Source organism: Chelonia mydas, chromosome 8 (genome assembly GCF_015237465.2).
Source record: "Chelonia mydas isolate rCheMyd1 chromosome 8, rCheMyd1.pri.v2, whole genome shotgun sequence".
In the NCBI taxonomy this organism is placed as follows: domain Eukaryota; kingdom Metazoa; phylum Chordata; order Testudines; family Cheloniidae; genus Chelonia; species Chelonia mydas.
In genome coordinates, this window is record NC_057854.1 from 72471261 (window position 1) to 72499249 (window position 27989).

The 27989-nt window shown below is 41.7% G+C and overlaps 1 protein-coding gene and 1 long non-coding RNA gene across 12 annotated transcripts in view; one reads left to right on the forward strand and one right to left on the reverse strand.

The window, feature by feature from the left end:
* ARHGAP29 (Rho GTPase activating protein 29) overlaps positions 1-27989 on the forward strand; it is a 95435-nt gene that overhangs the window by 34021 nt on the left and 33425 nt on the right. For 10 of the 11 annotated variants that reach the window (XM_037906508.2, XM_037906507.2, XM_043521489.1 and 7 more), the window contains one exon: positions 22625-22768. In XM_037906508.2, coding sequence (XP_037762436.1) covers positions 22625-22768 — 144 coding nt within the window. Of the gene's footprint in view, positions 1-9995; positions 10011-22624; positions 22769-27989 lie in introns of those variants that run through there. The other variant, XM_037906510.2, reaches the window with a different exon arrangement.
* Positions 22762-27662, reverse strand: LOC122461543. Its single transcript, XR_006283491.1, has 3 exons — positions 27293-27662; positions 26585-26752; positions 22762-24755 (listed from the first exon to the last, which is right to left on the reverse strand). It is a non-coding gene; the product is annotated as an uncharacterized LOC122461543 (long non-coding RNA).

Genomic DNA, 27989 nt, shown 5'->3' on the forward strand with positions numbered 1-27989 from the left:
GATGGTTGCAGCAGCATTCTGAATGGATATGAGAGGGCATGACTGCATATGTCAAGGCCAGAGTACTGTAATGATACTCTAGTAATCGAGATGCAAGATGAGAGCCTGGATGAATTTTTGCTGTGTGGATGGGTAGAAAATGATGTATTTTAGGTGTTGTGCAGAAAGAATCTGCAAAGTTTAGACATAGTCTAGAAATGAGAGAGAGATCTAAGTTGAAGATGACTCTCGGGTTGTGGGCCTGAATGACAGGCAGGATGGTGCTGTTGTCCAAAATAACTGAAAAAGGAGATGGGATCGAGGAAAGATTAAGAGCTCTGTTTTAGTCATGTTGAGATTGAGCTGCTGATTAGATATCCACATGGAGATGTAATAGAGGTCAAAATTTTAATTTGGATGGAAAGACAGGCCTGGAATAAAGAGGTAGATTTTAATAATAAAAACAAATTGTCAGATCAGATGAGGCTAAAGTGCTTAATGACATCAGCCCTGACTGATGATGGAAATTTTAACTTTAATCTACATGTGCCTTATATTAGGAATGGGGGAGAGGTATTATATATGTAGCTTCTTCAAAAATACTTCCCCCACTCTGGCCATGACCTTTTCCCATTCTGTAGCTTTTGGACAGCCCCAATTGTTCTTTGGTTTTGGTCAGTGTTTAATAGCTAGGCTAAAGGCTTTTGTGGCAGTTGGGGACAGTCTTGTACAAATACAGAGCCAGAAAGTATATGTATGTACAGATTTGGTCTCTTCCTGCCGTATATTCTGTGTCATTTTTAATTGTAAGATGTTCATGGGCGGGATCATGTCTACTTACGTATTCTTCAGCACCTCGTGCAATTGAGTGCTCTTTATGCAATAGCCCAAGGACTGGCCTTGAGTGTCTCAGTCCTCTCTCTTTTTCAAAAGTTATGTTGTATGTCTGTTTCCAGTCACATTGCATCACGGCAACTGAACTAGTCACATGCCCAGGTTTTTGTGTCTAATGCTAGTTGGGACATTCTACCCACAATAAAATTTTCACACACTTCTGTATATCTTAGTACTTTCCTCTGTTGCTCCCAGGAGTGAGCTATGTAAAATGAAACAGAGACTTATCTTGATTTAGCACTTCTTTCTCCAGTTCATACCCCATGATGGTTACTATATTGATTTGAATCCTACTTAAAGTTCAAGTTGATTTTGCTCAAATTTTTTTTATCAAAAGAAAAATTAACTTTACCATGCAGTATATAAAACACTAATAATAAAGTGTAGAAAGTAGCAAGGTTCCTTTTTTATGTTCTTTTGTTGTTGTTTTTTAATGCTCTTTGCTAACATTCTGTAATCTCATAATCCTGGTTTTGTGTGTCCTTTGACTAGGTGGGCTGTCAGTAAGTAATAGCTTCTTCATTCAATCAGTTGCTTAGGCCAAAAGAGGAGGGATTGGCTGTGCAGAACAAATGATAGATCAGGATGCTAAAACGTAAAATGAGTGAAAGGTTAAGTGATTTTTCTAATCTCTCTTGATATGGGTTAGCAAAGGTTAATTTTGAATGTCCAGTTTAAGGTTTGGTTTTGTTTTTTATCATCAAGAATGGGTTTTTCCTGATCATGGGATGGTAATATCAACTTTCTGAGGATAGTCTTTCTGAAATGTTTTCCTTCTTGAATTGTTTTTCATACCTTTATGATATAGAAGTAACTATGACTTTTTTTAGAACTTGGACCAACATGTGAGGTAGCTATTTACTTAAAATAGAGTTAGAGAAAGATATGATATTCTGAGAACATGTTGGATTGTAAACTGTTCAAACAAGGGACTATCTCTCAACATTTCTGTGAAATCTCATGTGCACCTCAGGCATTGAAATAATTACAGCATAATGTTCCCAATTATGTATAACAATTTTAAATATTTTTAAATCTATTTTTAATTAATTTCTGACTTTCTAAAAGGATTATGAGAACTTTGATTTCATTGCTAATATAATTGTTATGGAAATGTAATCTGAGATACACAAAACCACTTACAATTTTAACATCAATATCAATACAGTCTAAGTGTTTCTGTAATGATTAAAATGTGCCAAAAGTAAAGGCTCCAAAGCAATGTATTCATTTAACTTTATTCCCTGAAATGTATGTAGTCAAACTACTGGAAGACACTGGAGAATTAGCAAGTTTTTGGTTAATAAGGCCAAGCATTGTGTTCAGTCTTCCTTGTCTGAAGCAGGTAAACAAAGAGATTCCAATAATTATCTGTACTATATTTACTTCTCTTTTAAAAACAAAATATAGGCTTTAAATCTGGTTTTAAAAATTTAATATATTCTAAAGATTAAACTGCATGGCTGAACACAACTAGGTTTCTTGAGACTGGAATCTCAAGGCTAATAAAATACAAAAGTTGAAGGAATGTGGCATAGGGCATATTGAAATAGACTGATGAAAAGCTACTTTGTGGTAGGCTTTTTCCAAAGGCGCTTTTCCCCTTACAGGGAGAGTTAATCTATGAATTTAAATGTGAAATGGATGCAAAGCGACAACTGGCTTGCTGATGTCAGTTGACAAGTCAACTTGCTGAAAATATTTAACTACTTTAAAGGAATGTGCAAATGTAGGATTTTTGACAGTTTCATGTACAAATTTATGTGCATTTTTGAAGACATACCTGTCACTGCTTTTTTTTTTTAGAACAAAAACTACATTTGGTATGTGTTGGTATCTCTTCTGAGAAGTAAGTAATACAGACATTTTGATTTGACAACTTTGTTTTCTTTTAAAAAATGATACATTAATTTAGTTATGTGTCCTAAGCATACAAATGAGAGATTGTCTACCGTCTTCCTGCAAAAGCTGAATATTCAGAAGGATCAGGCTGTAATCACTCAAATGGAGATCTGACACTTTGTTGCAAATATTTATTTTCCTAAATTGTGCTTCCAATTCCAGAATGGAAAATGTCTGGTTCATCAGATAAAACATCTAATCATTTTTGGGAAATAAAATATATAATGTCATACTTTTGTTAATGAAAATCTTATGGTTAGATCTGTAATAGTCTGCTGCTCAGATCTATCAGTTTGGATTGATATTCCTCTTTACTTTCTTCATCAGATTCTTATTTATGCTTTAAATTAAAGTGTAATTATATTAGTACTCTGTGGATTCCAGTACATTTTATAAAAGCAATGAGGAGTCTGATGGCACCTTAAAGACTAACAGTTACAGCTGAAGAAGTGGTTTTTTTAACCCACGAAAGCTTATGCCCAAATAAGTCTTGGTCTTAGTCTTGGTCTACACTACGAGTTTAGGTCGAATTTAGCAGCGTTAGATCGATTTAACCGTGCAGCCGTCCAAACAACAAAGCCATTTTTGTCGACTTAATGGGCTCTTAAAATCGATTTCTGTACTCCTCCCCGACAAGGGGAATAGCGCTGAAATCGACATCGCTGGGTCGAATTTGGGGTAGCGTGGACGCAATTTGACGGTATTGGTCTCCGGGAGCTATCCCAGAGTGCTCTATTGTGACCACTCTGGACAGAACTCTCAACTCAAATGCACTGGCCAGGTAGACAGGAAAAGCCCCGCGAACTTTTGAGTTTCATTTCCTGCTTGGCCAGTGTGGCAAGCTGATCAGCACAGGTGACCATGCAGATCTCATCAGCACAGGTGACCATGGAGTCCCAGAATCGCAAAAGAGCTCCAGCATGGACCAAATTGGAGGTACGAGATCTGATTGCTGTGTGGGGAGACGAATCTGTGCTATCAGAACTCTGTTCCAAAAGACGAAATGCCAAAATATTTGAAAAAATCTCCAAGGGCATGAAAGACAGAGGCTATAACAGGGACTGGCAGCAGTGTCATGTGAAACTTAAGGAGCTCAGGCAAGCCGTCCGCTCGGGGTCAGAGCCCCAGACATGCCGCTTCTATGATGAGCTGCATGCAATTCTAGGGGGTGCCCCTACAACTACCCCACACCTGTATGTGGACTCCTGCAAGGGAGTCTCATGCAACAGGGATGAGGATTTTGGGGACGAGGAAGATGAGGAGGAGGATAGTGCACAGCAGGCAAGTGGAGAAACTGTTCTCCCTGACAGCCAGGAACTGTTGATCACCCTGGAGCCAATACCCTCCCAACCCGGGCTCCCGGACCTTGAAAGCAGAAAAGGCACCTGTGGTGAGTGTACCTTTGTAAATATAATAGACGGTTTAAAAGCAAGCGTGTTTAATGATTAATTTGCCCTGAAGACTTGGGATGCATTCGTAGCCGGTACAGCTACTGGAAAAGTCTATTAATGTGTCTGGGGATGGAGCGGAAATCCTCCAGGGACATCTTAATGAAGCTCTCCTAAAGGTACTCCCAAAGCCTTTACAAAAGGTTTCTGAGGAGGGCAGCCTTATTGAGTCCTCCATGGTAGGACGCTTTACCACGCCAGGCCAGTAGCATGTAGTCTGGAATCATTGCATAAGAAAGCATGGCAGCGTGTGGTCCCGGTGTTTGCTGGCATTCAAGCAACATCCATTCTTTATCTCTCTGTTATGCTCAAGAGAGTGATATCATTCATGGTCACCTGGTTGAAATAGGGGAATTTTATTCAGGGGACATTCAGAGGTGGCTGTTCCTGCTGGGCTGTTTGCCTGTGGCTGAAAAGAAATATTCCCCGTAGTTAGCCACGCAGTGGGGGGAGTGGTGAAGCCATCATCCCAGAGAATTGGGTGGGGTGGGAGGTTAGTTGGGTTTGTGCTGCACGTTAACCCAAAAACATCAGCCCATCCTTTTAAATGACCAATGTGTCTTTTTCAGTTTTACTCCCACAGCTGCAAATGTTTCAATGCTGCCACTAGCATCTCCATCCCAGAGGCTAGCGCAGATAAGAAGGCGAAAAAAACGCACTCGCAATTAAATGTTCTCTGAGCTCATTCAGTCCTCCTGCACTGAAAGAGCCCAGCAGAATGTGTGGAGGCAGACAATGTCACAGTACAGGAAAGCACAAAATGAATGCGAGGATAGATGGCTGGAGCAACAGGAGAGGTGGGGGCAGCATGATGAAAGGAGGCAGGATGCAATGCTGAGGCTACTGGAGGATCAAACTGATATGCTCTGGCGTATGGTTGAGGTGCAGAAAAGGTACAGAGCGTCACTGCAGCCCCTGTGTAATCAACCTCCCTCCTCCCCAAGTTCCATAGCCTCCTCACCCAGACGCCCAAGAACGCAATGGGGGGGGGCTTCAGGCACGCAACCACTCCATCCCAGAGGACTGCCCAAGCAACAGAAGGCTGGCATTCAATAAGTTTTTTGAAATGCAGTGTGGCCTTGTCCTTCCCTCCTCTCCTCCTCCCCCACCCGGTGCTTCCCTCCTCCCCCCACCCCTCCCGGGCTACCTTGGCAGTTATCCCCCTATTTGTGTGACGAATTAATACAGAATGCTTGAATTTGAAACAATAATGACTTTATTGCCTCTGAAAGCAGTGATCGAAGGGGGGAGGGGAGGGTGGTTGGCTTACAGGGAAGTAGAGTGAACCAAGGGGGCGGGTTTTCATCAAGGAGAAACAAACAGAACTGTCACACCGTAGCCTGGTCAGCCATGAAACTGGTTTTCAAAGCTTCTCTGATGCGCAGCGCGCCCTGCTGTGCTCTTCTAATTGCCCTGGTGTCTGGCTGTCGTAATCAGCGGCCAGGCGATTTGCCTCAACCTCCCACCCCTACATAAACGTCTCCCCCTTACTCTCTCAGATCTTGTGGAGCACACAGGAAGCAGTAATAACAATGGGAATATTGGTTTCGCTGAGGTCTAACTGAGTCAGTAAACTGCAACAGTGCGCTTTTAAACATCTAAATGAACATTCTACCACCATTCTGCACTTGCTCAGCCTATAGTTGAATAGCTCCTGCCTACTGTCCAGGGTGCCTGTGTATGGCTTCATGAGCCATGGCATTAAGGGGTAGGCTGGGTCCCCAAGGATAACTATAGGCATTTCAACATCCCCAACGGTTATATTCTGGTCTGGAAAGTAAGTCCCTTGCTGCAGCTGTTCATACATACCGGAGTTCCTGAATGCGAGCATCATGTACCTTTCCTGATCATCCCACGTTGATGTTGGTGAAACGTCCCTTGTGATCCACCATTGCTTGCAGCACCATTGAAAAGTACCCCTTTCGGTTTATATACTCGCTGCCTTGGTGCTCCGGTGCCAAGATAGGGATATGGGTTCCGTCTGTCGCCCCACCACAGTTAGGGAATTCCATTGCAGCAAAGCCATCCACTATGACCTGCACATTTCCCCAGAGTCACTACCTTTGATAGCAGCAGCTCAGTGATTGCGTTGGCTACTTGGATCACAGCAGTCCCTACAGTAGATTTGCCGACTCAAAATTGATTCCAGACTTACCGGTAGCTGTCTGGTGTTGCAAGCTTCCAGAGGGCTATCGCCACTCGCTTGTAAACTGTGAGGGCTGCTCTCATCTTGGTATTCTTGCGCTTCAGGGCAGGGGAAAGCAAGTCACAAAGTTCCATGAAAGTGCCCTTTCGCATGCAAAAGTTTCGCAGCCACTGGGAATCATCCCAGACCTGCAATACTATGCGGTCCCACCAGTCTGTGCTTGTTTCCCGGGCCCAGAATCGGCGTTCCACGGCATGAGTCTGCCCCACTGCCACCAGGATGGCCAAATTGCTGGGGCCCATGCTTTGAGAGAAGTCTGTGTCCATGTCCTCCTCATTCTCGTCACCGTGCTGCCATCGCCTCCTCGCCTGCTTTTGCCGGTTCTGGTTCTGCACATACTGCATGACAATGTGCGAGGTGTTTACAATGCTCATAACTGCTGTGGTGATCTGAGCGGGCTCCATGTTTGCCGTGGTATGGCGTCTGCAGGAGAGCAGAGTTGCAGGGGAAGCAGTGGTTGGATGACCAGTTTTACAGACCTACTGCACCGTCTGCTGCCAGGACACAACAGCGGAGCAGGCTGCATGCTTGCTGTGGTATGGCGAGACAAGAGCAGTCGAGCAGAGTTGCAGCGGAAGCGGCGGATGATGATGGTCATATAGAGGACCTGCGAGACCATCAGGAGAGCAGAGTGGCAGCGGAAGCGGTCGTTCAATGACAACGGTTTGCAGCCCTATTGCACCGACTGCTGAAAACAGTATGGCGCCTGCACGGAAAAAAGGCGCAAAAAGATTGTCTGCCATTGCTTTCACGGAGGTAAGGGCAACTGACGACATGTACCCAAAACCGCCCACGACAATGTTTTTGTCCCATCAGGCACTGGGAGCTCAACCCAGAATTCCAGTGGGCGGCGGAGACTGCGGGAACTGTGGGATAGCTACCCACGGTGCAACACTCCGAAAGTTGACGCTAGCTTCAGTGCTGTGGATGCACTCTGCCAACTTAATGCGCTTAGTGGGGGGACACTTGCTTTCTAAAAAATCAACTTCTATAAATTCGACATAATTTCGTAGCGTAGACATACCCTTAAGGTGCCACCAGACTCCTCGTTGTTTTTGTGGCTACAGACTAACACGACTACCCCTCTGGTACTGTATCACAATTGTGGAGGGAAAAGGGAAGAGGTGTGCCACATTAGGGCAGCAAGTCACAGTTGGATCCCAATATTTTTAAACTTTTTTTGCTCCTGTCCCATTGATTGTCCTCTTCCAGTGATCAGGATGAGCAACTAAGTGTATAAATTCTCATTCCTCTACAATAGATTGGAAAGATTACCAAGAAGAAAAACAATAACTTTTTGGAGAAACAGATTAGCAGAACTTCCATGTAGCACTGCAACCTGGAAAATCTAGCTCACACAGTCTATATATGAAAGTCATTCTAGCCCAGTACCAGTTAGTGAGAGGCAAACGTTTGGGTTGGATATGCATCCAAAAGTTCAGAGGCTTATCAAAACCTCTTTGGACTAAAAATTTTACCTGGAACTGTAATACTTCTGGGCACAGGTCTGAAATGCCTTTTTGGCATAATGATTTGAAGTATGGGGCTAACAAAGTATTGAAGCAGTTTGCTGCAGAAGTCTTTCTGGGTGCCAGCAGGGCAAGGTATCTACTCCCCTAAAAAATTTAAAGACAAAATCTTAGATACTTTACAACTCAATATTTAATCGCTAATTTCCAAAATATGAAACTGTCTTTTTCCTATTAGGAAATGTATTTATGGTACCAACTTCTTGTACCATAGCTGTATGTAAACATTGGTAGCTTCTGTATATTACCTATCTTAGGAACAAATTTAATTTGTCTTTTCTTTTTTTTTTTTTTTTAAGAATAATTTTCAAATGTTTTCTGTAGACCCCACTGAATTAAATCTTTGTTGTCCTTCTCAAGGTAAACTCCTGAGACTGATGCATCATGTTGCAAACTGCTTTCAAATCTAGGTTCTGTAGTTGTTTTGATTTCTTCTGGTTTTCCCTCTCCCTACTCATCAGATCTCATCAAAGAGAATCACGTTTTTGTTTTGGTGTATTAGATAACAGATCTGTATCATACTTGATTCCCATTTACTTTCCATATAATGCTTCACTGGCTTGAATTTACTACCTTCGCTACAATTTAGTATGATAGAACTTTGCTATGAATTATAGTGTACACATTACTGAAACAAAAATATATGAACTTGTTGTGGTGCCTTTTAAAAAATATGATTCCCTGACAACAAGCAGGTGGAATTCATGGTTGCCATGATACTAATTAACAAAAATGAGGCATTGGCCAGCTTGCTGTTTGTGGCTTTTCTGTACTTGTAGCTTGCAAGTTGAATTCTAGGTACGAAATCTGTTTAAGGCAATTTATTCTTTCAAATCCATAAAAGCAGACAGCTTCTCAGTATGCTGAAGGTTTTCTGAATATGAAGAGATGAAAACAAAAAATGGCTGCATGTTGCGTACAAAGATACGGCTTTACAGAGCTGATCAGTGATAGTGGAAAGGCCATTTGTTAAATCAAAATTGGCATAGATCATCCTTAAAGGAGTCTTATAGTCACTTTATCTGTTACAAGCCACATCAATGAACTATCGGTGGCTTTGAATTAAGGGAGCTTGAAAAGTTCATAGTACTCTTGGTTGTTCCCCTCCCGCCCCCCCCCCCATGAAAATAGGTATGATTCCTTCTTTAGTATTCATTTTTAATTTAGAAGTAAGTTTAAACCAATAACCAACAGATTGATCCTTCGAATGTTACACTGTAGTAAGAAGCTAAGCTTCTTTTGAATGAACTTATTCAAATGTTCAGTAATTACCATACAAAGGTAAACATAAGATGATAGATTAATGTATTGTGTTGATCTGTAGAATCATAATTTAAAGATGAAAAAAATGTAAATATCAGAGAAATGTGTGGACCTAAAGTATTGAAGCATACAGAATGAAAGAAAGTGGCTGAAAATGGTACAAAGAATGCAATAGAGACTACAGCTAATTTTACTATTCTGTCTTGTTATATCCACTTGTGATCTTATCCTATGCTTGGATTGCAAGCTCTTCAGGCCAGGAACCATTTTTTTATTGTGTGTTATGACTACCACAGGCGTCTATCCCTGATTGGGGTGTGTAGGGTCTTCTGCATTCTAAAAATCACGGTGTAAGGCTTGATGAATGCCAGCTGGCCTATACGTATTGTATGATGTTAAAATAATGTCCAGTGCTGGATCATAAGAATTTGTAAAACTACAGATCGTACATTTTAAATTTGTAGCAGTGTACTTGTGAAATCATCATCTTAACAAGTAAATAGTAGGTAATAGTATATGCGCTTTAGTTGTGTTTCCACTACAACTCTAAGGATATGATTCTAACAGGTGTTGCACACCATTTACAGCATTGCCAACATGCGATTTTTTTTCCCAAACAGCAAACCTGATGGTAAAAAGGGTCTAGTCTTCATAGTTGCGGAGAAAAACTTGAAAACATGCATATGAAAGGCTCAAAAACCAGAAAGCAAATTAAAAATAACTCAGCACTAATTTGTCAAATCTCATGATTTTTGAACTCTCTGCATCAGCACGGCCCATCATGTAGAGGTGAGTGTACTTGGAACATTTCAGGATCTTATAGCTCGGTTGCCTTTAAGTGTCACTGGGCAGAGTTGTTACAGTGTAAATTCAAAACAAAACAAAATGCCTTTAATGTTGCAACTACAAAATAGTCTGACTTTCTTTTGTCATAATAGTACATTCCCTTCTTTGTGCCTAAAAATGTTTACTCTCATACTAGTTGGTTATTACAAGATATCTAGCACTGTGATCCAAAGGATACTTAAATATTTAAGATATAAAAAGTAAGCATCTTTTTGTTAATTTCCTATATTATAGTCCTTCAAATCTGCAATCCACTTTCACAGTTAGTCAAAACCCCATGTGCTGAATATAGTAGGTTCCTGCCTTTCTGCAGTGGGAGCCATATGGGTATGTGGGTGTGAAAGAGGAACAAAAATAAGTCAAATGGTAGTCCTTTTAGTTGGAATAGGAAATACAGGTAATGCTGTAAAGTTGCTACTGGTGGTAACGTTTTGTCAAATTGCACCCATAGTATTTCAGAAAACAACTTTACTCCTTGCTTCTAATGGCACATCACTTCCAGAAACCCTAGATGTGCAAATCATAAACCTTGTTAGTTCCATTGTAGATTGACTAACTTGATGAGGATGTACCTTGGTACTTTAGGAATTCCATTCTCCAAAGACCTGTTGGTCTCAGAAATGCCAGAAACCCCATTACTCAGTTCCAACATCTTGGTTCCCTAAATTCCCCATGGTACCAAGACAATCACCATCCTCATCCTTAACTGCTCTACCTCTATCGAGCAACAAAGAAGAGGAGGATGACAATGACATATATTTAGTCTCAGTGGAGAGCTCCCCAGGGCAATGTCAAGGGACTAGTCACCTAGAAACAGTCACAGAGACACAGTACTGCCATGAGAGACAAGGCCCACCCTCTTGGTATGGACATGCTTAGGTAACACCACCTGTGCCCTTTGCACCACCCCAGCGACTGTACTGGGACCGATAGGCAACCTACAGACACCAGTTCTCTTGGATCTCAGTCTTCCTGTATCCTGGTGAGAGACACCCATCTCCCTCAGCTTCCCTTTCTAAATCCCCTGATCCTCAAGAGAAGACTGTTGAGGAACAGGAAGCAAGACTGGACAAGGCGATTACTCTAGCAACAAACATCTCCTCAACCTCTCCTGACTAAGCCGTTCTGTCTCCTCCACCAACCATTGCAGATGACTTCAAACAATTCCAGGACCTTACCAAGAGACTAGTGGACTCACTTCATGTCCCCCTTGAAGAAATGAAGGAGTCACAACACAAGCTGCTTGACATCCTGCACTTCCTATCAACAAGGCCCTTCAACACCCAGCAAAAAACATCTGGCAAACACCAGCCACAATACCGCCCACACACAAAAGGGCAGATAAAATATTATGTCCTCTTTAAGGATGTGGCCTTTTTTTATTTTCCCATCCATCCCCAAATTCCTTTGTTGTAGATACTGTAAATAAATGGGGCAGACAGACAACGCTAAATCAACACCAAACAACAAGGACTGGAAACGACTGGACTATTTGGCAGGAGATCATACTTATCGGCAACCCTACAATTTAGGATTGCTAATTATGGAGCTCTTAGGGCGAAATATAATCATGTCAATTACTCAAAGCTCAATGCCTTTATTGAACATCTCCCAAATGATCAGAGAAAGAAGTACTAAGCCACTATCACTGAGGGTCAGCTTCATGTGAGGACATCATTGCAGACTTTGTTAGATACTGCTGACAGAGCTGCCTGTTCCATATCAACAGCAATAGTAATGAGGAGAGCTTCTTTGAGGGGGAGGGATAGCTCAGTGGTTTGAGCATTGGCCTGCTAAACCCAGGGTTGTGAGTTCAATCCTTGAGGGAGTCATTTAGGGATGTGGGGCAAAAATTGGGGATTGGTCCTGCTTTGAGCAGGGGGTTGGACTAGATGACCTCCTGAGGTGCCTTCCAACCCTGATATTCTGTATTTCTATGGCTTCACGTTTCTGGTCTCCCAAGAGAAATCCAAACTACTGTGGAGGACCTTCCAGTCGAAGGATCCAAACTGTTTGTGGAAAAAAACAGACAAATCCTTCCATACACTAAAAGACTCAAGTCACGTTGTGTTCTCTGGGGATTTATACACTTGCACAGAAAAGGAGATACAGCAAATCTCAGAAATCACAAAGATCCCAATCTGCTCAATTCCCTCCATCCCAGAGACACTATGAACCCCAGTGGAAAAGGCAACTAATACAAAAATGAAGACTGACAGAGCCCCAAACCTCAACTTCACAACCCTCAACACCAAAACACCAATTTTGATGCATTGGTCGAGGTCCTGAGCTACCCACTGTCACAATTGCTTGCTGCAAAACTTGGATCATCTACATCCTTTCAGAAACCACCTTGTTCTTTTTTGACAAAACTGGAAACGTATAACAGACAAGTGGGCACTAGAAATCCTCTCCAATGCTTATTCAATCCACTTTTCTTTCCTTCCCCATACCTCTTCTCAGTGACCCTTCTCCCGAACACCTGTTACATCAGGAGATCAAGCATCTCCTAAACCTGGGTGCTATAGAAGCAGTTCCCAATCAACACAGAGGGAAGGGTTTCTGTTCCAAATACTTCCTGATATTGAAAAAGAACAGCAAATGGAGACCCATTCTGGATCTGAGATCACTCAACAGATACGTAAAGACACAAGGATTCAAGTTGGTTGTTAGCCCCAATAATTCCATCACTGGACCACGAAGGCTTGTTCTCAGCCCTTGACCTACAAAATGCTTATTTTCCTATCGTGATCCAACCATTCCACAGGAGTTTTCTAAGATTCACCATTTTCAATACAAGGTACTTCCATTTGGCCAATCATCTGCACCCAGAGTGTTCTTGAAGATCCTTTTGTGGTAGCAGCTCATCTTGCAAACTAGGAATTATATTTCCACATCTAGATGACTGTCTACTCAAGTCACTATCCTTTGACGCCCTGTCAGCCATGCAAAAAAACTATTGATGTATTCATGCAGCTGGGACTGCAACTAAATGACTTGACTACTGCCAGTACATCTAGAATTCATAGGTGCCTGTTTAGATGCAGTAAAGGCCAATGTCTTCCTCCCCTTACGCAGGTTCAACACCTTAACTAACTTAATCTACACAATCCAGGCCAGGCCCCAGACCTCAGCCAGAAATTGCCTTCAGCTACTGGGACATATGGCTGCAAGCACCTTTGTAATAAGTCATACAAGACTCAACATGCGTTGCCTTCGAGCATGTCTCAAAATGGTTTACGCACCAAATACGGACAGATTGAGCAAACTGCTGTTGATGTCCTTGACCGTCAAAAATTCTCTGAAATACTGGAAAGATCCGCAGAATGTCTGTGCAGTGGTTCCCTTCACTCAATCACCTCCGACTTTCATACTGACAACAGATGCATCTCTGGTGGGCTGGGGAGTTAATCAAGACAACCATATGATTGCTCTCTGTAAATATATCAGAGGGATAAATACCAGAGAGGGAGAGGAATTATTTAAGCTCAGTACCAATGTGGACACAAGAACAAATGGATATAAACTGGCCACTAGGAAATTTAGACTAGAAATTAGATGAAGGTTTTAAACCATCAGAGGAGTGAAGTTTTGGAATAGCCTTCCAAGGGAAGCAGTGGGGGCAAAAGATCTATCTGGCTTTAAGATTAAACTCGATAAGTTTATGGAGGAGATGGTATGATGGGATAACATGGTTTTGGTAATTAAATATTCATGGTAAATAGGCCCAATGGCCTGTGATGGGCTATTAGATAGGGTGAGATCCGAGTTACCCAGGCCTAAGATTCTGTAGTATCTGGCTGATGAATCTTGCCCATATGCTCAGGGTTTAGCTGATCGCCATATTTGGGGTCGGGAAGGAATTTTCCTCCAGGGCAGATAGGAAGAGGCCGTGGAGGTTTTTCGCCTTCCTCTGTAGCATGGGGCACGGATCACTTGCTGGAGGATTCTCTGCTCCTTGAAGTCTTTAAACTACGATTTGAGGACTTCAGTAGCACAGATATAGGTGTGAGGGTTTTTTGTAGGAGTGGTGGGTGAAATTCTGTGGCCTGCGTTGTGCAGGAGGTCAGACTAGATGATCATAATGGTCCCTTCTGACCTAAATATCTATGAATCTATGAATATGGTTCAAGGCAAATTGTCTCCCTTCAAATTCCCACTGCATAGCAACCTGGTAGAGTTCAGAGTGGTAAGGAATGCCTGTTCACATTTCCTATCGCTAATCAAAGGCAAACACAAAGATTATGATAGACAACATAGCATGTATGTTTTACATAAATCTCTAGGGAGAGCACTAGAATCATCTTCCCTTTGTGCCAAGGCAATGAAACTGTGAAATTTGGTGCATTCAGCATAGCAGCAGCCTACCTTTCAGGCATACAGAACACCACAGCAGGAATTTTTCTCTGGAACACAGAATGGGAAGTAGATCATGCTATTCTCCACAGCATATTTCCCCATTGGGGACTCCCAGAAATAGACTTATTTGCCACAGCCAAAACCAGGAAATGCTCTGTTCTGCTCCAGAGCCAGATTGGATCGTCATTCTCTTGGAGACACCTTTCTTTTACTGGAACACAGATCTCCTTTATGCCTTTCCTTCAGTTCCTCTAATGTTGAAGGTCATGCTCAAGATAAGAGAGAGCAGTGGTTATTCTCAGAGTTCCCACAGGCCAAGACAAACATAGTTCCCATACTTTACTCTGTTAGTGATCTGCCTGCCAATCACTCTTTAGCCCCTTCCTCACGTCCTTTCTCAGGATGCTGGACAGATCCATCACCCCAACATTCAGGTTCTTCCACTCAAGGCCTGGCTCCTTGATCGTTTGAAAGCATAGAGTGTCTTGTTCAGCGGATGTGAAAGAGGTGCTATTTTATATAGCAGAAAAATAATGACTTGTCACATGTATATTCAAAAATGGAAAAAATTCCAATTCTGGTGTTACTCAAAACATGTTACCCATCATATCAGGATGATCTCTAAATTCAGAACAGGTGCATCTCACAGCCATAACAGCCTTCCATCGTAAGATAGACAGCTACTCCATATTTGCTCATCCTACTATGAAAAGATTCCTCAAGGGTATGCATAACCTCTTCCCACAAATCAGACATCCTGCATCAACATGGGATCTTAACTTTCTCCTCAGGTGCCTCACAAGGCTTCCTCTTGAACTCATGGCCACATGGTTGCTTACACATCTGTCTATGAAAACAGTATTCTTAGTAGCCATCACTTTGCTCAAAGGATCAGAGAAATAGGGGCTCTTCCATCTGGAGTTCAAATTCATTCCACGAGATGTTTCCACTTCCATAGTCTTCATCAAAAACATTCCCAAACATGGAAGAGAAGTTTATTCACCTTGTTCACTAATTGTGGCTCTTCGGGATGTGTCCTGGTATGGGTGCTCTACTAACCACCCTCTCCTTTACTCTGGAGTTTTTACCAATGAGCTCTGCAGTAGAGAAGGAATTGAGGGCAGTTTACCCATGCAGCTCTAGATAGCCGCGAGGCAGAGCATGAGACGGAGTGAGTGCATGTGTAGGCCAAACAGACACTGCTACCCAAAATCTCCGATGGAGGTGCGGGGACATGGATACACCTACAGTGGAGCACTGATAGGGGGACACACTTCGAAGAACCACAATTACTGCACAAGTTGAGTAACCCTTTCATGCTGCACCTGATCAATTCCAGAATTTCAGGGAGTGCTGTAGGCATCAATGGACAGAACCCTATTGATTTGGCGGGAAATTGGAAAACCGAAAGGGGAAAAATAGGAGACACAGGGAGCCCTGCCATCTGTTTAGCAGAACCACAGCTATTGGTTCTGCAGTTGTTCTGAAGATCAAAGAAGTGGCTGACGTCACCCAATAATGCTTTTCAGCCATAGTTTCGTATCTCATATGTTTCCATCCTCCCAATAATTTAACATGTTGACACTCTGAATGACTTATCTCCCAGATAGAAAGAATGATGGTGATGGGGAGAAGGATGCAGTGGGGATGTGCACACAGCCCCTCAAATGGAGAGGGAGGTAATATGAGATCCTGGCATGTGGGGGAGGGGTTCAGAGTCCTTGGCTTCTGTGGAAGAATTGGGAATGAAGTAGGGGAAGTTGCAGGGAGTCCCTGAAATAAAGTGCAATGGGAGATGCACAGGGAACAAGGGAGGAGAAATGCAAGGAGCCCTTGGTGTGTGCAATAAGCTCAGCCTACACAATCTGTAAAGGGCTTCTCTGTACAAATGCTTAGTTTGCAGCAAGCTGTGCTAGTGTGCAATGCACTAAATGTCTGTGTGGAGCCTACTGTTATATTAAAAAAATCTGTAGTGTGCTTTGATTTACCCCATTTTGAAATGGGAGTAGATTGAATGGTATCACTTAGTGGGCACTTAGTACATGGCAGGCTAGTGTGGGGTAGAGTTACACCCCAGCTTGCTGCAAACTGTGTTCATATAGACAAGCCAGAAGTGTGTGATCTCGTGGTAAGCTCTCAGAAATGAGGAAATGCCAAAGATAAGGTTAGGTGCATAACTTTAACCAATGCCCTTTTGAATATACAACTGTAGTAATCTCAATTACATAATTGTATTCTATTTCTCATATGCAATTAATTACAGTTTCTTTGATCTTAGGGGGAAATTTGCATGTTATGTGATTTTTTTTTAATGACTCATAACTTGATCAAATCAAAACTTTTTTTCTAGAACAAGGTAAGTTTCTGTTCCCAGTAGGGGCTTTTCCGTGCCAGACTTCACCTTTCAACCCCTAAATATTTCAGTGTTGGGCTGTTCAAAAGTGATTAGAGACTTTTTTATAATAATAGAAAGTATATCCCTCTTCACACTTCAACCTCCTTCTGCTCAAAAGCAGTTAATTGTTTGCTGCTTTCTCCCCCCAAAAATCACTTTGGGGCAGAGGCAGGGGCCCTAAACCAGAAGTGGGATCTTGCCTCATGAGTCCTTAACTCAGTGTGACTCTGTAGGGATGTAAAAGCGGCAGAGTCTCCTGTGGCACCTTATAGACTAACAGGCATATTGGAACATAAGCTTTCGTGAGTGAATGTCCACTTCTTCAGATGCATGTAGGGATGGTTTGGGTTGCAGAATGGGAAGTTCCTGGGGAAACTGTTGTCTGCGAGACAGAAGTAGAAACTTGATTGGCTGAGACCACAAGCTTATAATGGCAGTTGTTATGAAACCTTAACGGTAGCAAGCTATGACCTCTGTGCTAGTATACTAACAGCAGAATAACACCTCCTGTGTCACAATCTTTCAGCTGACTGGACTTTTTGTTGGGTAGTAGCAATATTATGTTGGCCTTGGTTGAGGAATATCTTATGGTGATAGTAAAGCAATAACTACATTTTTAAAATTGAAAAATAGGCTTATGTAGGATCAGAAGTTTCAAAATCCTGAAATATCTCGGGTATTAATAACTGAGGATCTCCTTTGAAATGCCACACTGACAGTAGACATCACAGATTGCCTTAAACAACAAAATTCAGAGTTAAACTTGTGGCAGCGTTAACATTTTTTCTCTCTTCTGTTAAATCTGGTGGTTTTCCTCTGTGCATGATTTCTGGTTCCTGTTTAGGGAGCTAAATGCATGTTATTGATTTGGTTAAGGTTTGTCTACACATGGACAGGAATACTTATTGCACTTTAAATTCATGCCTCACTTGAACCTGAATTAACTTTCAAGTGTAGGTATTCCCTTAGTTGTTGTATGGTGTACAGAAAGATACTTGTGCATTAGGAATCAGCACACACTAGTTCACCTTTATGCATCTATCCATCCAAGCATCTTAAAGCGTCTTCTGCCCCGTGATATCAAATATGACTCTCCTTAGACATACCAGCCGGAGTTGCTATGATTGCTTGTCTGATAAGAATATCTCCTAGGACTTAACTAAAGAGCAATGGTAACTTTTTGATTTGGCCATATATTTTTCTGATCTATAGCAATGTTAAAGAACATTAAGAAATATTTTCAATGTTTGACTTCAACTGATCATGACCCTCTGGCAGATTAGACAGTAATGCAATGGAGTCTTGTCAGTCAGTGTGGCTGGTGAGGGAGAATACAAAAATGAGGATGGGCTAACCTTGGACATCTTCCAAAACCTGCAGATGCCTGGCTTAGACAGTTTCAGCGCGGTTCATTGTTGTACGATCATTTTGCTTAGTCGGCGATGCTCACTGGGGAGTCTCATAATCTGGATCCAGTGCAGATCAGAATGCTGATTTGTTTCCTACTAAACACTATGGGAGTTGACTGAGTTGGCATGAATGAGACTTTAGAATAAAGTTGTCTTTAAATGGATCTGTTTTGTTTTGATGCTGATCTTCAGTCATGTGATCTATATGGTGTAATTGCTGATAACATGTTTTAATCCTTCTGAAGAATTTAATGGAAACAGCATTTACTCGATATTGGTGTGTAGGGGGAACCAGCCTCTACTATCCGTGATTCTGGAATGGAAATTTCTGATAAATCAAAGAGATCTGTTGCTAGCCCTCATGAAATGAGATTTTATCTAAAAAAACCCTATAGATTGCCCAGATATATTTCCTCTGTTAACATTTGGGGTACACCAGTGAGCAGAGGTAATAGGCCTTGTGGTAACTTTGAATCCATTATGTACAACTTCATATTAAACTGAAATCTTCATTAAAAGCTTTGTGTCTGAATAGTTTGGAAGTTACTAGCTATCTTATAATTTAGTGTGTGCTTTCCATAATAGTCCACATGGATGCTAGTCTGAAGTGATATTGCAAAAGAGCGCTGCAGAAAATCCATAAACAGAAACTGTTAAGTTGATTTCTAATATTTGATCTCATGCATAGATTTAAAGAACAATGTAGGAAATGAAGCAGCCAACATATCTTTTTCTTTGCTGTTAAACAAAGCATAATGTAATCTTAATTTTAATCTCTGCATTTTACCACTTGTGTAACCTGTTTTCAAAAACACTTCTTGGAACATACAACTTTTCATAAAATGTTTGGGCCTGGTGAAAAGCCACGGGAAATTAAGCAATACCTGACCCCACTGATACCACAGTGCTTTTCCCAACTGTATGTAATGTAATTGAAACTGACTTGGCAGGAAGTTGTGTTGAAGCTGACAGACTTGATTATAGAACTTTATTTTGTTTTGGATGAGTAGAATCCATAGTTGCAAGGCCATTATCGCTTGCTAATCTTTATTAGACAAAAGCTTGCCTTTGAGAAATGTGTCCAAAATTAGAAAATAGGGTAACTTGTGGTATTCTGACACTGATGAAGATGAATGAGTAGCCATAAAGCAATGGGAGGCTCTAATTCCTGGTATCTTTGGAACTGAAGGCTAAACTATGTGCTGACTAAGTTTTAGTAGTAATCTTATGCTTTTCAGCCATTTAGCTTATATTGCCTTCTGAACTAAAGACTTGCTGAAAACTTCGGAGAAAAGACTGACTGGCAATATTGATCACATTATAGCCTGATTTGTGATTAATACATTTATTCTGATTCCCCACCCCCATTCCCCTTCTCCACACCTCATCCAAAAATGACATTTCTGGTGGCTGTATTTTAATTTTGGGATGGTCTTGTTTTCTACTAGAGAAAGGCAGGTGTTGAATTCAAACCAAAGTTTATCTGTCATAGGCAAGCTACTGAACTCTTTAATGTCTGAAAAGCCACTTTCTTAGCTTTGTGAGAACACAAAAACCCAAAACACAAGAGAACTCCCACATCTCTCTAGTTGGGTTTTGGGGTTGGATTCCCCCCCCCCCCCCCCCCCCCCCACGAGTTCTCCCAATCCAGGCCTCTTGCATGCTTGGAAAATGTCTGGTTTTGTGTTGCTGATACAACTTTAAAAAACAAAACTTTCACTATGGGGAGTGATAGTGAAGGAAGCAGAAAGTCCCGGATTCACAGCCCAATCTTTTCATTTAGGAGATCAAGAGGGCCAATGTTTGTTGCAGGAGGTCTCCAAGAACACTCTTGTCTCTTACACAAACCAGCCTAACCTCTGCAATAGTTCAATTGCGCAGACGTTCAGAGTAGTCGATCTCAGTCATTCTAGAAACATAGGTGTTCTTTTAGGTATCGCAGCCCAGAACAATAAGGACAAAGGGCTTGAACTTGATGCAATATTCATTGATGGACGAAATTCTCATTTGTCTTCATATAAATAAGGTAAATTGTATGGTGTGGGAGAGGAGGAGGAAGGCAAATTGAAAGCAAATATGATCATGTGACTTCTTGAAAGTGGAGTGAGATTGGGTCAGCCTAGAAACTTGTTGGTTTTACATTGTCCTGGGTATTGTCTTTTCATTGTAAACCGTATTTTTTCTTGTCTAAGGTGATAATTGAACTAGATAGAGCAGATTGGTAATAGAAATTCTATTATTAACCTGGCATATTACACTTTTGTTTCTTTCCCCAGTACTATATATTTTCCCCAAATGGACAAGAACACAAGAGACTTCCTGTCCTGGATAAATTAAAATTGCTGACTGCAGTTCACCCGTAGTTCATGATGGCATTTTTCTGTCAGCATTACTTTCATCACAGACCTTTTTGTCTTTTCCTGCCGCTGGAAACAATAAATGTGTTTCAAATATTTTTGTAAAATAGTGCAGTATCATAATGCAAACAGATGGCAGTTTGAGCCACTGAACACGGCTTTTTTTACTTATGTTGTTAGATGAGCCCTAATTTGGACCTAGCCAAATGTCTCCTTTTTAGACAGACTTAAGTAGAAAATGTGTTCATACTCCAACATATTAAAGTGTAGACTTTAATATGTATTTGAAACTTGAGTTTGGCACCAGTTTACTTTAACTGTCTATGTAATTTTTGGCTTGAGAAATATTCTGTTTTTACAGATGTTACTTTTAATGCATAAGTGGAATGTGGTTTTATAGACTCTCTAATTCTTCAGGTTCCAAATTGCTGTAGAATGAGTTGCATATTAAAGTGCAGTACACTCTTGGGATTGTTTGGATACTGCTGTGATCCAATTTTAGTTTCAGTATAGGTCAGTATTCCACTGCCATCTATTTTTTTCCTGATGCTCCTTTTCTATAACTGCCCCCAACCTCAAATAGTAGTTACTGTTAAGTTGTTAGAGTGGGAGTGAAGCTTTCATAGGGCTGGTCTTTACTATGGGGAGATCAACACCGATGCAATCAATTCAGCCAGGGGGTCAGTTTAGCAGGTCTAGTGAAGACGCACTAAATCGATGGCAGAGTGCTCTGCCGTCGAAGAGTAAGGGAGGTCTACCGGAGTGCATCTCCCATTGACAGAGCGTAGTGAAGACACCGGGATAAGTCGACCTAGGCTAAGTTACTCACATAGCTGGAGGAGCATAACTTGGGTCAACTTATCCTGGTAGTGAAGACAAGCCCATAGACTGAGGCCTGAAGGGACTCCTGTGATTATCTAGTCTTACCTCCTGCATAATGCAGGCCAAAGAATTTCACCAAGCAGTTCTTCACCAGAAGTTATGGGTTTGGTTCAAGCTAGAACATATCTTTATTTTTAGAAAGATGCTCCATTTGCTCCAATGGTTTTTTAAATGTTCACCTTATTTCTAGTCTGAATTTGTCTAGCTTCAGCTTCCAGGTATTAGATTTTGTTATGCACAAACGATCACAAACGTCACAGTAACAGTCATCCCTTTTTGCTCTACAGGGAAGTGAATCAGCTTGTATTAGATCCTCTTTTTATTCTTTCTTTTATAAGCTAGTCTTTCATGAATCTGACAGCTTTTTACCACAGCTTACAAAGCAGCACTCTAGTGCACGTGAAACTTAAACTCTGTGCACCAAAGCCATTTCCGTAATGGAACGGAAGAGTCTGTGGTTCAGCCTGTACCATGCATACAAAAATACTTAAAGAAAAACTGCATACCAAGAGAACTATGCTGTGAAAAGGCACGTATGCCATTTCATATCCCTGCTTGTTAATTAGTTCTAGTTTTTCTGGACTAAGCATCATAGGATGCTGAAAACTTTTTGGTTGACACTTAGGCTAAAAGCTAGCTAATCTTAATGTGCTCTCTCGCACTAAACTTGCTATTATGCTTTTGGTTGATGCCATATTTCCAAGATATTTTAAAAAACAATTATTGTTTCATTAGGCATTATTCAGACTTTATCCTGAATTCCTTCAAAATAGAGGTGGATGAAATCAATTCCCTAATACCCTGGTAAGGGAACAACAGGGACATGGTTTAGGCCTGTTTATTTTCTTAGGTATGAGGACCTCCATCATAGCATCCCTAGCCTTCTAGTGATTTGGTTGGAATTCTTTTGGGGAAATGAATTTTCTAATCTCGTAGATAACAGTGAAGCAAAAAAACTACTGGCAAATACCGACACATAAAGTAACTTTTGTTAGCTTAGAACTTATTAGTGAAGTTGAGGTTTCAGTGCAATCTTAACCGCAGCAGGGAACACAACCCAAAAGTCTTGAATGTATGTCACTGTGAGACTGGACTTACAGAAGTGAAGGATAGTTTTCTAATTGCTTTGACCCAATTTTTAAAAATCTCTTTCAGAAAATGAAGACTGCCTGCATCATGTTGTTCATGAACGTTTAGGGGAGCTGCTGCGTGTCCTAAAGGCAGTGATAAGTAAACATCAGACTCTCAATTCAGTTGACATTCTTAGTGCTGCAGGAACAGTCATTGCAAAGGTGAAAGGTAAGGAAATATCACCTCTCAAATTCAGGAAAAATGGGGAACTAGTAATTTATAACACCAGGGTCTGTTATTTCAGTGTATTAGCTTTGGAACAAATAAAACTTTATGATCTAGATTGCAGATATGCAAAAGGAAAATAGCCTTATACAAATTATTTTAAACTTCTGAGTAGTCCAGTACATTTTAAAGTCTGTCTCTTCCCCCACCACTCCCTTAAGTCAGCTGTATTATTAAATAAGCTTGCTCTTCCATTTTTAATACAGGAAAAATTGAATTACAGTACTACAGGAAGCAAACTGTGATAATACCTAGTGCTTTGAAAGCTGTCTCTTTATATCAGTCTTTGTTTAACTGTACATGTATGTAATTAAGATTAACACTAGTATATTTGTCATTACATGAGATTTACCCTCCTGAATAGGCTTACTTTGATCTTCCAGCAAATGCCTCTTTAACATTATCAGATTTCAATTGGTTCGTTATATAAATGTGTAGAGAAGATATGAAATCATGTCCTGATTGAATAAACTTCCAGATCAGTAATACAAATCTGTAATGCTCGATAGGCCTTGTTTTTGTAGTCCCAAAATTGGAGGACGAAATGAATGTGCTAAAGTTGTCCATAAAGAACAGAATATCAGAGTTGTAGATGTTGGCACATGCTGCTCTGGGCACTTGCTGCTGCAGTTCTCCAGCTGGCTTCAGACCCAGCCCAGACAGGAAGAGACATCACTAGGGTGACCTGCATAATCATTCTAGCTCTCTCTGCACTGACTGTTCCTGCTTTCTACTCTTAACCTTTGATGGGGGGAGGGATAGCTCTGGTTTGAGCATTGGCCTGCTAAACCCAGAGTTGTGAGTTCAGTCCTTGAGGGGGCCATTTAGGGATCTGGGGCAAAAATTGGGGATTGGTCCTGCTTCAAGCAGGGGGTTGGACTAGATGACCTCCTGAGGTCCCTTCCAACCCTAACCTTCTAAGATTCTATAATAACCTTCCAGCAGTCCCAGGTTTTGCAGGACTGGCCACAAAAGCTCCTGTCCCCTTTGAAGGGCGGGCTGGCTGGCCTCGGCTCCCCATTCTGGACATTGAGACCTGGCCCTGGCAAGCGGGGTAGCAGTGCCACTCAGAGTTGAGCTGGCCCCCGATGGGGGATGGCCAGTCCAAATTTGAGTTAGCAGCACTATGACTCCATGCACCAGGGTCCAGGGAGTGATGCCCAGAGTGGGAAGCTGAGCCCAGCCATCCATGAGGGACAGGAGTCACTGCTATGAGTAGTAGTGGCTTGTATCCCTCACAGATGGCTGTGGGCAGGCTTGCTCTGCAACTTTTTCTCTCCCCACCCGCCAGGCTTGCCACCCACTGAGGGCAAGACTTGTTCCACTTTAGCCACTAGAAATCTTGGGAGGTATGCTTGGATACAACTTTCTGTCTAGTCCTAGGATTATCCTGTTGCCAGGAAGTTACTGTGGAGCTAGCTAGGGCTGCTGTCTCTAGGCCCTGCCTACATGAAAGGGAGAATGCTCTGAGGTGTGGGTAAAAATCCCACCTGCTTTTCTTCCTCTGTCAAGAGCCACGTCAAGGATTCTCTGTGCTGACATCTTGTTTCTTTATATAACTTTTTCCTTGCTCTAGGTATTCTCTTGTTCTCTACTTATAATCTTTTGTAGTGATATCCAACATATTATTTCTTCCCCTCCCCTCTGGCATAGATATTGCTGCTATGTCAGTTAAGAATACTGTTTGGTTTATCTGTATCATTCTCATACATGGAGGTAATACTTCTTATGGTTATTTTCTTCTTGCCAAGTAGCTCCTCCTGCTTGTGCTTTAGAAGTACTGCAGACACTAGAACCCCAGTCTTCTGTCTCTTCATGGTGCAAGCAGAGTTTCCTGTAGGGCTCTCCGGAAATGGAGGTTCCTGTGAAGTCATAACTCCACTGGTTCTCTACTTGCTGTCAGCACTGTCGGAGCAAATGACCTGAATTTCTAATATAAACAAAAAAAAAAACAAGCAGAAGAGTAAACTTTAAAAACACTCATCTCGTCCCCTGGCTCAAAACTTTTTTTTTTTTTTTTTGTAATCATAGCATGGGTACAAACTCCATTTGACTTTCTTTGCAGGTCATCTATAAAGCCCAGACTTAGTCCATGTAATTTGTTCATTCACACCAGAAATAGACTTGATAGCTAGTGTTCAGTTTAGTGCTAATTAACCAGAACATATGTTGTTAGTTCGTTTGGTTTTTGCAAAGTTTGAAACTAGATGGGCAGTTTTATCAGCATTTGAGAGTAATAGAGCGACTACACAATGTTTTAGTGAAACATAATTGTATAATGCTATTTTTTTTATAAAAATGTAATGCTTTTTGGGGGGGGGGGGTAAAAGTCATGTTTTAGGGGGAAATGGTGTCTAAAGTCAGATGTATGAAAACAGCTATACCCCTTTAAATACAATATATATAAATCTCACCGCCTCCTCACCCCCTGAGGAGGGCACTGACCACCTGCAGCAGCATCCTCCACCCTCACACCACAACCCTAATTCCAACTTGGTCAAACCGAACTGTCATGCCTAACCCTAACCTCTGCAAGCTGAGTGCAGGGTTGTTGACTTTCTTTCCATCCCTCCCACCCCAGTGGGGCTTCCCCTTATCAATGGGCTGGTGACCTACCTTCAACCTTCCTGTTTCCCACCATTTGGGAAACTCTACTTTATTAAAGTCACAGACAGAAAAGTCATGGTCAAACAGAAAAATTAGAGTATCCATGATGTTTTTAGCCCCATGACAAACCAGCACCTTAGTAATGAGTTATATGAAAGTATTACTATCAACATGCTTTAAATAAAAAGGGCATTGTATAACAGTGCAGTTGCATAATCCAGTCTTTTTTCAGCAAGTGAGACCAGCTAGGTCCAATAGCATGGCTATAGCTTTTTATGTACACATGAAGAATTGGCATGCAGCCATAGCTCATTTAGAGAATTTAAGGTCAGGTCTATACTGTGAGCTTACATCAGTATAACTGTGTCATTCAAGGGTGTGAAAAATCCACACCCATGAGTGATGTGGTTATACTGATCTAACCCTTGTGTAGACAGTGCTATGTAGATGGGAGAGCTTCTCCTGTCAACACTGCTATCACCTCTTGGGGAGGTGGATTAACTATGCTGACAGGAAAAGCTCTCCCATTGGCATCATAGCATCTTTACTAAAATGCCGCCGCGGCACAGCTGCACCAGTGCATTGTATGTTAAGACAAGTGCTAAGTAGGGTCTTGCCTCATGGAATGAGAGACCTTTACACAGGGAAAATGTGTGTGGTGGACAGTGATTTTGCTGTTACAGTATATAACAGTCTTTCCCTTGAGCTGGAAAGGAACCAAAGTTCTAACATGTTTCTAGTTTGAATGCATCACACTGCTTCAAGAGCTGTTTCAGAAGAGATTAGACACCCAAGGTTCTGATTCTTTGGGGGGATTTAAAATTTAATAGAACCTTTTGCACATTTTGAGGGGATATGATTTGGTGACCTGATTAAATTCTAATGTGTAGCTACTTTAGCTACTTCCTAACTACTGTAAATTTCCATCTTCCTTTTAATAAAATACTGTATTCGTCACTTGCTGGCTAGCAAACGACTTCAATGAAAAATGTTTTAATGTTGGTCTTAGTCATTCACTGTTCTCCTCATGTGCCTGGGGATTTAAATATGAGTTATGTGAACGGTGCTCTTTCAAATAGTGCCTGCAATTTTATTCCTCCCTGCCCCCCTCCCTGAAGAATTTGCACTTGTATAAAAATAATCTCACTTCACCTAAAGTATAATATTTGCTGAATGCAAAGTCGCTTTGTCGTGCTCAGCTCTTTTGAGCCACTTTGCCAGATTGCTGGAGGGCTGAGGGACCTTCTTGAGACTGCCTTTCCCACCAGTGTTCCAGGACCCACTTTCTGCAACTCTGTTGTGAAGGGGAAAGAATCCATCCTATGGAAGAATTTGCTAGAAGTTAAAAGCTTGAAAGTTATAGACTTTTACAGAAAGTACTTTAAACCCATATATTATCTTTCTTTATTATTTGCTTTCTATGGGTTAGGAATCATGCTGCAGTACTCTCTAGCATAGATGTTATGCTCTGTGGAATGGCTCAAAACCACCTGCATCACTTATTTTTAAATTATGTAGGAATCTTCCACAAGAGTGGTATTAAGGTGGGTACTTATCCTGGGGCAGCTGGCACATCACTCCTCATGCCCTCCCCAGAGGCCAAGTGCAGAACTACAGTTGTCACTGCCTCAGTTTCTCCAATGAGACATGTATGTAGTGAAGTGTACCCCTTCAGTCTAATTTATTCATCCAAAGGCCAATCAGACATGCAGGCAAGCCTTCACCCCAGCATCCTTAGTGGGAGGCAGAGTTAATCTTAATCTTTGTCCCATCTAAATCCACTCATCTCCCTCATCCAGGCTCCTTATCATTAAGGTGCTCTCAACCCAGCCCTCCTTCCCTCCCTAGAGGGACTCTTACCATCACCTGGGGAAGGATTCCTTCTCAGTGCTCAAACCACTGCAGCTCTTCTCCAGAGTGGCATGTAGTTCCTCTGTGATCCGGACAACCTGCTGCTGTTTAGTAAAGTCCTTTTCCTTAGGGACTTGGCTCTCTTAGTGTGCTCCCCTTTCAGAACCTCTCTGGTTTAGGAGTACCTTTCCTCGGTCCCCTTTACTGGTGAGCTCCCTAAATAGCTTCCCTGAGAATTCCTTCTCAGTTGGAGTTTCCTTCCTGTCTTTTGGAACTCTGTCTGAAGCCTCATAACCCTTTATTAAGCCGCGTGGGTGTTCCTTAGCTAATTAATTGCTGCGCAGCCAAGTAGGCAATTAACTACTTGCAGGTGGATCTGGGTTGGCTTGTTCTCCTTAGCAGAGCCTATCACAGGTAGACTTGGAGCCTGGCCCCCTCAGGAGCCAGCTGTTTTGTGACAGGCATGTTTACAGCATGTATGCTTTGTGTGCAGCATGTGCTTTGTGCCAGCTGTTGAAGCAGAAGGTGATTTTATAGGAAGTAGGCACCTATCTTAATCTGAGCTCTCAACCACAGGAGTCTTTGCGCAGCTTTTCAGTGGTCATGAAGTAGATGGGCTCTCCTATCCCAGATCCCAACTTCTTAATTCCTTGCTGTGTGTCACCACCAGTCTCCAACTCCATGGATGCTCTAATCTAAACTGGTT